This window comes from Gobio gobio (genome assembly GCF_949357685.1).
Source record: "Gobio gobio genome assembly, chromosome: 17".
Lineage (NCBI taxonomy): Eukaryota > Metazoa > Chordata > Actinopteri > Cypriniformes > Gobionidae > Gobio > Gobio gobio.
In genome coordinates, this window is record NC_137110.1 from 35221987 (window position 1) to 35234996 (window position 13010).

Here is a 13010-nt window from a genome sequence, read left to right on the forward strand (position 1 = left end):
CTTATCCAATCCTAACCGGTGGCGTTTACTTCCAAGTCTTCAATGCAACACGCCCATAGAAACCAAGCTTTTCTTGAGAGAGCCTCAAAACCAGGGCAGAAAATAGCATATTACTTATTCATTATGATGTTTTTGAATGTAAAAACCATGCAAACGTCATAAGTAGACCTCAGATAGTATAAAAAAATTAAAAAGCCAGTTAATGACCCCTTTAAGATATCTACAATGTGATTATAGCTACTAGTCATAATATACAATCTCCTCCCGAAGTTCCCAGAAAAAGTCAGTTGGTGACTCAGTAGGTGTTTCTCAATGTCAAGGATCCTTCCTCTGCAGGACTGGTCCTTCCAAGTCACTTCCTTCAGAGGCTACTCAGGCTAGGCGAGGCTCCTCTTTAGCATTCGGAGAACACGTAAATGGAACAGGCTAGCAAGTGCGCGTCAGCCTCATTACGTCAGTGAAAAGGTCCGTTAGCCATCAATAACGTAATTTGTATAATATCAATACGGTTGTAATTTGTACTGGCATTTAAAAGTTAAACTTTACTTATATTAACTACGGTTATAACAAATGTTTGGTAACGTAAATACTTACACTTGAAACCATATTGCCCCGTTAACGCTCCGACTCCGCCAACGTCCGACTTTTTGTATTTTTTGAACAAGATAGCAAAGCTGCGCGCATAGGATTGTGGGTGATTTGAGAACGCTAAGTGCGCGAAGTCTACTCGTATGCATCCTTTCCTGTGTATGGCATATTTTTCGAACGAAGGACTCAGACCTTGGTTGAAATTCCGAGGATCCTCGACATTGGAACAGCCCTTCGACGGACGTCGATGACGTAGTATCCTCGGAATTCTGGCTTCCGAGGATCCTTCCTTGACATTGAGAAACGCCTAGTGACTTCTTCACTCAGAGAAGCTGTCAATCTCAGCTGCCAATCATAACGTCACACCCCTGTTTTTATAGCATCAAATAACTAACTAAAACCATCAAATAACTAACTAAAACCAAACTTATTTGAAGAACGAACACTTGAAGCATGATAAAAACTGCATAAAATGACAGAAACCATCTTTGGGAAAAGATTATTTGAAGTGTAATTTGATTGTTTGGTTTGTCTATATCCCATACATTAGGCTACATGGACAGGCAGGGTTTATGACCTATACTGCATCCAGCCACCTGGGGGCGATCGAGACGCTTTTGCTTTTTCAGGACTCGTGTGGCATGCTTGGCTAAAACGGCTTGCCATATGACGTCATTTTCTCGCGCCACTTGTCCTCTGGACTGCCTCGCGTTTAAACTGGGTAGCGTCTGTATTTATTGCAAAATGCACCTGCATTGTTCGTAGCGTAAAGGTCAATAGGCTCAAGTGATTATGTCTGAACCATGGCTCTATCCCACCGTTTTACTCTGCATTTATGGATTTTTCTCCAGTCACAGACCACTGGAGCCTTTTCTAACACCGTTTTTGATGGGACCTGATAAAAACCTGACAGAGACAGAGGTAAATGTGCCTGTAGTTAGGGTGATGAAAGCATACACTGAATGATGTAAGAGGTTTCACCCTTCACCAGCTTTCCGAGATTTAATGTCGATACGTAAACTGCTATAACCGAATGAGGCATTTCGAGTAAAACAAAGATACATTAGGGTAAAAGAATTAATCGTGAACACGTGCGTAAATTTGCCACGGCTACTATGTGTTCTGAGCACGACTTCAGAACTTTTAAAGAGAAACTATAAAGATTTTAATGTTAAGAATATGTAACTTTTACTTGGGTTTTGGAAGTCAACTTTGCAGTTAGATGGGAAATTTGGCAGCTTTTTTAATCCTAGAAATGTAATCTCTTCGCAAAAGCAAAGTCCTGTATGAATAACTAAAGCTGCATCACATTTTTAGGCTTCAGTGAATGTTTTTGTGTCTTTTGAAGAAATGCTAATTGTAGGTTGTGAGGTCATGTATACAGCTTTGTATATATCATATTGAGCAAGGGAAATCAAAGTTATATGATGCCACCCACATGCAGATAAAAAGAAACTTAAAACAGGAAGTGATATCATAGATGGAATTCCTGCAGTTCCTAGCTCAAGGTCAACAAGTCTCTAAGGTTGTAAAATGTCCTTAAAATTAGTTATATTAATTAATTAACAATATGTGATTTTTGTAAAAAATAGTTACCATTATGTTGTATTTAAATGTGTGCACTCTCATGTATTGAAGGTGTAATGAAAATGTTACTGCTTTTTATTTGATGGTTACACTACATTTTTGTAGTTTAATTTAAAACATGGCACATGTTTTAAGCTGTATTTTAAAACAATCTTTCTTTTTTTTTTATCATAAGCGTATATTATTAACTGCTTTATATATTATTATCTAACTACCTTAACTTTTATCACAGGTTGTGAACGAGATCTATCCATTATGGACATATTCCTACCTTGTCCTGCTTTTTCCTGTTTTCCTGGCCACAGATTACCTTCGCTACAAGCCTGTGCTTATTCTCCAGGCGACCAGCTTCATAGTGACATATGCTATGCTCATGAAGGCCCAGGGTGTGCGGGCCATGCAGTTATTGGAGTTCTTTTTCGGCCTTGCCACTGCTACTGAAGTTGCATACTACTCCTACATCTACAGTGTTGTGGAGCCATCTCATTATCAAAGGGTGACTGGTTTTTGTCGCAGTGTCTCACTGTTTGGCTCAGCCATTGGCTCACTCATTGGACAGATTCTGGTGTCTGAAGCCAAGGTACCTCTTTTTTACTTGAGTTTCATCACTCTGGTGTCCTCCTGCATAGCCTTTGTTGCCCCTTGGTTCCTACCCATGCCCGGTAAGAGCCTGTTCTTTCACCAGAGGGAGAGAAGCTCTCAGGATGAAGCAGTACTGGAACCCATGAACTGCAGTCAGCTGATTGAGGATCCAGAGTCCAAAATGCAGCTTGGCGCAGATGAGAAAACTGTGAGTAAAGTTGGGTTTTTTTTTTGTTATGAGCGTATAATTTTAAAAATGGGTATGGTTTATTTGTTTGCTCTTCTAAAATGTTTTATTATACTATATAAATATAAACATTTACCTTTGTATGTTTTTTATTCAAATAATTGTATTATGTTATGGCTGATAGCTAGTATGTTGTAATGATCTTATAAGTTATAATACAATTATATTTATGTTCCATATATGTGCTCTTGAACTAAATGAGCCCTAGTATTACCTGCTAGTATTTAAGGAATAGTTCACCCCCCAAAAAAAGGTAATTCTGTCATTTACCCTGATGTTGTTCCAAACTCATAAGATTTTAGTTGTTCTTTGAAACACAAATTAAAGGGGTTATGAACTGCATTGTTTTATAATGTTTCACTGGGTGCAATTATAATGTTAGTATGATATTTACATAAAAAATGGTCATAATATAGAAATAAAAGGCATTTTTCCTACCCTGATTTCAGCCCTCTGCTCTGAACACTCTGTTTGAAGGGGCATGTCTGCTGTGAGACATTAGTGTAAACACCCACTGCTGTGATTGGATAACATCCTGCATATGAAATAGATATGTATTTACATGTGGAACTCTCAAAAACCTTTAGCACATTTTTACAATTACAGCTCTGAAGGTTAGCTGATCGTGAAAACTGTTTATTATAGCATTATATTTAGATTGTGGCATGAAGGTTGCAGTGATGAGCATTGTAGCCAATCACAGAGCACATGAATGCAGTGATCTCATCATTGAAACTCGATTAGCCAATCATAGAGCACATGAATGCAGTGATCTCGTCATTGAAACTCGATTTCTGCACACTAATGAATGCTCTCTTTAATTCTGTCCCTCCATTGACAGTCTAGGCAACTAAAACTCAAAACATCTAAAAAGGTCATAAAGGCGTTATAAATGAATATGAATCGAGTGTCTTAATCAAAATCTTGTAAAGAGATTATCACTTTATATGATAAACAGATATATTTTTATAAGAATTGGATTAAACAGCTTAATTCATATACAGTAGATCTATTTTACAAAACCGTTTTGAATCTAAGTTTGGGTTGCCCAGACTTTTCAAATGAGGGACAGAATCTCAGATTTAATTGAAAATATCTTAATTTGTGTTTCAAAATGTAACCAAAGTCTTTAAATGATTGCAGAGAAGAAGAAAAAATGTAAATGTTAAGATTGGCAGATATTGATGTTCAGACATGTATGTATGTTTATCAGATAAGTGTCTATGAATTGTTTTGACTCATTTGTTTGACTTTTCAGACCCTCAAGGACAACACTAGCAGTAGCAGATTACTGGAAGTGTTAAAAATGCTCTGGGAAGACTTCCTGCAGTGTTATTCCTCACCTACCCTACTGTCCTGGTCAGTGTGGTGGGCTTTGTCCACATGTGGTTACCTCCAGGTGGTTAATTACGCTCAAGCACTTTGGGAGAAAATCTTGCCTTCCAAAGATTTTGAGATCTACAATGGATATGTGGAGACCGTTTCTACTTTGCTTGGTATGGTAATCTATTATCTGTTCATAATCCATTTTATTATACATTGCATCCGGAAAATATTCACAGCGCTTCACTTTTTCCACATTGTTACAGCCTTATTCCAAAATAGATTAAATTCATTATTTTCCTCAAACTTCTACAAACAATACCCTATAATGCAGTGGCGGCTGGTCAACAGAGGGCGCTGGGGCGCCGCCCCCATCAAAATTCCAGAAATATACATGTATACAAAAATGAAATAAAAATAAAATGGTTTACTCATACGATGTGCTGGCTGTTAGTAAGAGCCTCAGCATTTAATAAAAGCTGGCTTTGATGGGTTAACTATTTTATGTTCCTCAATATGTTTCATGCGGCTTCATGGGCGAGGGACGCCGGACAAATGGACGTCTATCTGAGTCCAAAAATCTACGGGCAGCATGTGACCTGAAGCTGGTCTCTAATTGGTTTCTTAAAGATCCTCCTCCGGACGCAGGTCGCTGCGTCCCTGGCGAATCAGAATTGGATGCGTGTTATTTTATCCAATCTGATTGGTTCTCGTCACCTGTCGTTCAACTTTACGCTCTTGGCCACTAAAGCGATAGTGTGCGGGCGTCATCGTCACTCCGACTCCGCCAAAACCTTATTAGGATGATGATCACTTTTGTAGAGATGGCAGCAGTTAAACCAAATTCTTTCACAAGGCGTTCGCTGGAAGATCCCGAACCGGACCAACGCGATTTACAAATCCAGCAGCAGGCCAGTGACAGGACGCAGCTGCACTCGGAGCTCCACGCGCTTGTTATGAGAAACGTAAGTGGCTGGCTGGATGTGTTGTTAGCAATGCCCTTTATTGCTTTCCCTATCTTTTATTTCTAAGTGTCGGTACTGAAGTTTTGTGGACAACAATTCAAACGTCATGTCACTACTGAGATGACTGACTTTAATCAGAGAGTCATTGAGAAATTTGCTGGCCAGAAAGAAAGGAGAACAAAATGTATGTTCAAGTAGTCAACATGCTTTTTTATTCTTTTGTTTTTCCTTTCCTCATTCAATTATATGTGGGAAATGAATGTGTAAAAAGATAAAAGTGAAGACACTGTTTTCTCTTTAATGCTTGAATTTAGTCAACATGTATCTTGATACTGCCTCTATAGACCTCTGAGACAGGATTGTATCGAGGCACAGATCTGGGGAAGGGTACAGAAAAATGTCTGCTGCATTGAAGGTCCCAATGAGCACAGTGGCCTCCATTATCCGTAAATGGAAGAAGTTTGGAACCACCACGACTCTTCCTAGAGCTGGCCTTTCTTTCTCTCCACATTTTACATTGTCGTTATGGGGTATTGTTTGTAGAATTTTGAGGAAAATAATTAATTTAATCCATTTTGGAATAAGGCTGTAACATAACAAAATGTGGAAAAAGTGCTGTGAATACTTTCCGGATGCACTGTATGTTCATTCTCAAAATACTTAGCATTTTCTGCATTCTCTGTTACCATCATTTTCATAATTATCAACAATATAACAACAGACACTCAATTGTATCAATTGATTCCCAATAAAAGGGCACCTATTATGCTTTTTATTTTTTCGTTTAGTGGGTGTCAAACACCGTTCCTGGTGGCGACAGCCCTGCAGAGTTTAGCTTCATTATATGCACATGATTCAGTATCCTTCAGTCCTTCAGGCAGTGCCAGTTGCTTTAGTTAAAACAGCTCAAACATGCATTTTAGTCTGGGACTAGACTTAAAGCCTTAAGCCTTTTTTTGACTAAGGTTGCAGGCTTGCCTTCTAGTGGATTTGTCTAAACTATGAAGGTATGTAGATCTCTAGGAACAGGATTGGGCACCCCTGCTCTAAGTGGTGGACCAATTACAACAGACTGGGTCAGCTGACTTTAAAGCTACACTGTGTGATATTTTCCCCCATCTAGCGGTTAAAAGGTATATGACCATCCAGTGAATATTAGTTTCTCTTCCTCTCAATTCCGATTTCATTTTAACACCCGCATTCGAACCCCTTACCCGTATATGCATTTTCAATGGCATATTATAAACTTACGAGAATACTTTATTACTTGAAAGAAGTAAATATACATTAATGAGCACATATATTTTTGAAAGAACTAAGTGTTTTTAGCTAAGAATAAACTAAAAAAGTTACACAGTGTAGCTTTAAAGAGAAAGTTGCGTTCACGGCATGTTGTAATTACTGTAACGGTAAAAAGCCTTCACATGCTTGTAGAACTTGCAATTACAATGTGTAAACTCATCATTTTCTGAAAGCAATGACTTTTACCATGTGGCTGCTGTACCACTTGACCACTGCAGATTTAAGGTGTGTTGGACTCACTGGCGCTGTGCAGACTATGACATCAAAGTATCGCAAGAGCCATTCGATAGAATACGGAGCTTTATTTACACTAATTATGTCATGGTATGAACGCAGCATTAAACAAAAAAGAGTGTTTAAGGTTTTTTGTAACTTTAAATCATGTAAATGTATTCTAGCAGACCCCAAATATAAAATTATGAACTTGGATATGAGCATAATACGGGCACTTTAAAGGGATAGTTCACCCAAAAATGAAAATTAGCCCATAATTTACTCACCCCCAAGTCATCCTAGGTGTATATGACATTCTTCTTTCAGACGAATAAAATCGGAGTTATATTACAAAAGTCCAGGCTAATCCAAGCATTAGATTTTGATTCATAGTTGCTCTGTCTTTGAAGTCCATAAAAAGTGCATCTTTCCGTCAAATAACATGCTCCACGCGGCTCCGGGGTGTTAATAAAGGCCTTCTGAAGCGAATTGACGCGTTTGTGTAAGAAAAATATTCATATTTAAAAATGTATCAAGTAAACTTTCAACCGACCGCCTTCCATGGAAAAGTGTTGAATGTTGAAAGTGAAACTCAAGATGCGTACGTGACGTCATGACGAGCGGACCTGGTCGCGTTAGTCTTTCGATTGGCAGGTGAATTTTCAACAATTTTTCCATAAACTGAACAGGGACGGCGGTCGGTCGAAAGTTTACTTGATAAAGTTTTAAATATGGATATTTTTCTTACACAAACGCATCGATTTGCTTCAGAAGGCCTTTATTTACACCCTGGAGCCGCGTGGAGCATGTTATTTGATGGGCAGATGCACTTTTTATGGACTTCAAAAACAGAGCAACTATGAATCCAGTTCTAATGCTTGGATAAGCCTGGACTTTTGTAATATAACTCAATTTTATTCGTCTGAAAGAAGAATGTCATATACACCTAGGATGACTTGAGGGTGAGTAAATTATGGGCTAATTTTCATTTTTGGGTGAACTATCCCATCAAGTCAACTTTATTTATATAGCGCTTTTTACAATGCAGATTGTTTCAAAGCAGCTTCAGTGTTAAACAGAAAAATAATGCAACATAATTTTATTCGGCCATACAGCCGCTCCGGAGAAAATTGTCATCTTGCTCATTTCAATTATCATACAGTGACAATGTGGGCATTAGATTAGTAATTAGATCAATAATTTAGTTTATATGGTTAATTTAGTTTACTAATTAGATTTATTTGGATATTTAGTTGTAAAATTAAGTGGCAATTGTTAACAGGCGTTGCAAAAATTAAACGATTTATGATGTTTTCCCCACCAGGTGCTTTTGCAGCATTTGTTGTAGGCTTTGTGAAAGTGTCCTGGGCAGTGTGGGGAGAACTTGCTCTCTGCATTTTCTCTGTGGTAATTGCAGTGTGTGTGTACCTCATGGACACCATCAGGAATATCTGGGTTTGCTACATTGCCTACATGATCTTCAGAGCTACCTACATGCTGCTTATCACCATTGCAACGTAAGTAACACTGTCAACCACACAAGTAATTGTAGTGTAGTAATTTTCTTTAGAAATCAACTGTATGCTGGATAACTTAATTTTGTCAGTTTTGTTCTAGTTACTCTGTTGTAAGTGCCCTTATAACAGTGACTGCTTAAATGCATGCCCATTGCTGTTCACTTTTTTACTCTATGTCAGGATTCCTGTCACGATTCCTCGATTAAATTTGAGTACTCGATTTTTAAAATTCCTCGATTGCAATTTAACTTGTGTCAAATAACCGGCGCATTCCTCTGAGATTCCATGAACCGCATTATTAGGCCATTTTCTAAGGCTGCACAATGTATTAAAACCGGATAAACCATAGCATAATGCTGTTGTGAATTCACAAAGGCATATATGCCCCGCGGGTGTAATATGCACTTCATTTATGTGTGTCTACTAGGCTACTTGGAGCACATCTCAAACTCCATCTCTGAATATGCTGTGGGTTGCTTATAACATTCATCTGTTGTTCATCGCAATGTGTGCCATTTCACCAGATTTGTAAAGTAAATAATTTATAAACCTACACCGACACAGGAGAATACATCAATATGTCTCTAAATAATATGTAACTGATCATTGCGATTTTCAAAATAAAAGTTTAAACCGTCGCTCCTGGGTTTTGATGGTCTTGTTCAAGAAATTACTTAATCTTTAATATTTGTTCTTTATGATAGAAATGCTATAGCCACTGTAAAGATGTTAATTATTAATATTGTTAAATATTGTTTGGCCAAAATAAGCAAGGATTTGATATGCTGTAAAGTGTAACAACACCAGACCGTTGGTGCCCTCAGCAGGCATTTGTTATAATACATAATGTATTGTACACAGGATGATTGCATATGTATTTTAAATGTTTTTTTTTTAAACCAAATGATTTACTTGTTTTTGATACTTTATTTGAACCAAATAGTATTGCCTCATTGTTATTGGATATGTATCTTAAGTCATTTTTATTACCATAAAAAAAATCTGATTGCTCAATTTAATCGTCAAAATAATCGACAGGTTACTCGATTACCAAAATAATAATTGGTGACAGCTCTAGTTGTGATATAAACTTCTACTAATGATTAATTGTCACATTTTAACATGGTTACCAATGGTGCTGTAAAGTTACAAATGTCAAGTATGGATATGTGTTAGTAGCCTGGCTTCGCCCTCCTATGTACTTCCATTAAATAAAAATTTTCCTTCAGTACGTCGTCTGGGTTTGCGGTATATTCCAAATTTTAACTGGTCCAATCAGTGAACAGAGGGAGTGGCTGAGAACGATGACGTTGATGTTGTGCGCTAGTTTGAGTTGTAGTTCAGTAATGGGCGGCGTAGAAAGATGCGAGCGAAGCCATTCGGTCCGTTGTGGTAACGCTGCCGAATATCCAGAAGTCAAAGCCGGAGCAAGAACAATCTTTGCTGAGTTGTGTTGATGACCATGATGTTGTGGCCCTCCTCCCCACGGGGTTCGGGAAAACTGTTTTTACAGCTCGCTCCGTTAGTGGTGAAGTTGGCTAAGGCGAACGCTAGTGATTCTAAGCCGATAGTTGTTGTCGTCTCCCCTCAAACGTCACGACCAAACGTTAGCGATTGGTTATGGCAGATCCAGAGTGGCTCTGGGCAGATCCAATAGTTTTAAACTTCAACAGAGTACCTGCCTTCAAGGAAGTTAACGCTTGTCAATGGAGAGTGGCCAGACTCTGTACAAATGAAATGTACGAGAGTCTGAAGTAGTTATGTTACCTTTTAAACTAGTCTTTCTGCTCATTTATCTAAAATTCGATTTCAGTGGAGTTCTCCATGTGCACTTGGACCCTGACAATACTTAACCTTTAAAAAAAAAAAACTTGTAAAATATTTAAATGCATAACTTTAAATCGATGTTGGAAAAATAATATTTATTTGTCTTTTATATTGCAGGTATCAGATTGCTGCTAATTTAAGCATGAAACGATATGCTTTGGTTTTCGGAGTAAACACTTTTATTGCACTCTTACTGCAGACGCTTCTTACTGTGATTGTAGTAGATTCTGCTGTACTGGGCCTGGACATTTTTCTACAGGTAAAGTACAACATGAATCCAGCTGAGTTTGTCATAATGATTTTGGATCAGTAATGAAATCTGCTAATATCCTGTGCAATTTGCTACTTTCCACAGTTTTTGATCTATGCGAGTTACTTTGCTGCAGTAGCAGTGATATTCTTCATTGCTGGGCTGTATAAACTGTTCAAAAGAAGGAGATCTGGAGGACAGAATGAATTACCCTCAACAGAGGTCGTTCCAGAGGCATGAAACGCCTCACATCAGCATCCATTAAGCACAAGGTTATGGAATAATACTCTCTGAACTTCAACTGAATGCATAGGTCAACAGAATTAATGTGCAGACAAAAGCAGCATTTCCAAATAGGTCACAGTTAATTGATCCAGCTTTATAGATTTATATTAGCACTGATGATTATGATTGTAATCACTGAGTTGACAATTATATACTAAGAGGTTGTTGTAGTTCACAGATTCTGTTGAACAAAATTACAGCATAATGATGCCTTATTTTGTAGTTGTTACTTGACACTTAAGAAACTGTGGATGGTTCATAAACACCAGGTCCTTAATTTAAAACATAATTTAAATGCATTTATTCAAGCTACTGTTATGCCAAAACAATCACATGAATGTAAGCAGCACTAGACTAGTATTACTTATGGAGCTGTTCACACACAGGGTAAACATTCACCCACTGTAAAACACAGTTTTTGCCTTCCTGTCAAAAAACTGTATAAAATATTTTTTTCTTTGTCATCACATTTGGTTGAAGCTGGCGCACATGCGTCTCTTTTTTCTGCCAGCTGTTGTTTGGAATATCTAGTAATCAATAGGTGCTTCTCAATAATCAAATTGATGCTTCCTCATTTCCTCGCTCCTCCAGCCTGTGACCCAGAAATCGATCAAAATTAGCCATCTTGAAGGTCATCTCATTTCTCTAATTGCACGTGAGGAGCAAGGGCACACAGGTGTATCTATGCAGAGAATTTTTTCTTGTTGAAAAAGCTGACGCATGTATACATTCTCATTCACATCCGTCACAATCATTTTAATTTATGTTTTACCTTTGCAGTTTAAATAAACCATACATCTTCTCTAAAACTGATCGGGCAGACCAAACCGTAAGTCATAGAGACTTGAAACTTTGAGGGCTGGTAGTACTCACAACGCCTACAACGTCACCAAGGTTCGCCCCGATCGGCCTGACTACTAAACTGTTAGGCGTTGGCTTAATTTTCGGGTATTTCGGATTTTTTTTTAATTTTTTTATATATTTTTTTAAACCTATTTTTGCGAACTAGTTCTAGATTTTTGGCCGATTGGAACCAAACCACTGCAGAAATATTCTCTGGAGAGTGAATATCAAAATGTTTGATGCGGGGCCACTTTTACTAAAATGGCTATAACTTGTGAAAGGAATGAGATTTTCTCCAAACTTTGCACAGATGTGTATGAGCTCAATCTGAGTTTCACGCGGAAAACTGTGACAATTGACCACTTGGTTGTGCTATAACAGGGGGGAAAAAAAACATGAAAATGGCTATAACCACCCAACCGCTAGTCCGATTGACTTGAAAATTCTTTGTCTAAGGTGCCATGATAGTCTATGAGTACATTGGCATATCTCAAAAACCATGGCCGTCATCGGCACTATGGTCGCAAGTTCCATCGTTATCAACATAGTTCAACCAGTCTGTGTTTCCCGAAATCATAGTTCGAACGAACATTCGCAAACGGCATCGCAAACTTGTGTGGTTGGAACGACTGCTCTCGACCTGTGGTTAGATGACATGTGGACTTAATAAATCCTTATCTTGAGCAAAATAAGCAAGCTAACATTTAGTACAATCTATATCTTTTATTGAATACATACAAATGTCATTTATGTCTTTTTTAGATGGTCAAGAGATTTAAAGCACCTTTTTTTTTTTTAAGAGTGCACCTGTGCGGATGTGCTCTAGTATGTAAGAACGAGCCCATTTGAATCTGGAAGTAAAGAAAAATAACTGAGAAAAATAAGAATAAGTCCTCAGGTGCCATGTCCATTATTTATAGCAAAAAATCGAATTGCATAAATTCGATCTCAAAGCAATTAATTAAAAGCAGTTATTACTCCACCACCTGCATGACATCATTAACTAACGTGGTTGAACGACAGATTTGCGACAATACAGTTTCGGGAAACAGTCATGGCTAGCTAGTTGATTTCTTCAACGATGTATCGTTGTATGATGTACCGTGAACGGTAGTTCAGCAGTGAGTTACGTCTTTGTATGGGAAACGCACCCCAGAACGAAACTCTGTGAGCATGTTTGACTCATGGCTCTAGAGGTCTGTAAGAATTTTGAAAGAAATCGGCCACTATTTTGTGCTAACAAATTTTATGCCTCTGTAATCATGAAGCATTTCACCCATACAATATTCATATCATTTTATAGATCTTTTCATACTGAACAACTTTGCCTCATGAACCACTGCTGTTAATCAAACCGTTCATTAAATATTAGGTTTTTCGTTCAATCTGAATAAAAACAATGCAGTACAATTCTCTGGGTCAATAATTATAAAAACAGGTTGAACTTTACCCCTTGGTTAGCTATAACAGGGTCATTTAGA

At 37.9% G+C, this 13010-nt stretch overlaps 1 protein-coding gene across 1 annotated transcript; it reads left to right on the top strand.

Moving 5' to 3' along the window:
- The first annotated feature begins 1249 nt into the window (after nucleotides 1-1249).
- On the top strand, nucleotides 1250-12388 carry slc19a2 (solute carrier family 19 member 2). The gene is made up of 6 exons (XM_079841014.1): nucleotides 1250-1509; nucleotides 2408-2965; nucleotides 4263-4500; nucleotides 8132-8324; nucleotides 10269-10410; nucleotides 10507-12388. The coding sequence occupies exons 1-6, from the start codon at nucleotides 1381-1383 to the stop codon at nucleotides 10639-10641; spliced, it is 1395 nt and encodes a 464-aa protein (XP_079697140.1). The 5' UTR covers nucleotides 1250-1380; the 3' UTR covers nucleotides 10642-12388.
- The last annotated feature ends 622 nt before the right edge of the window (nucleotides 12389-13010 follow it).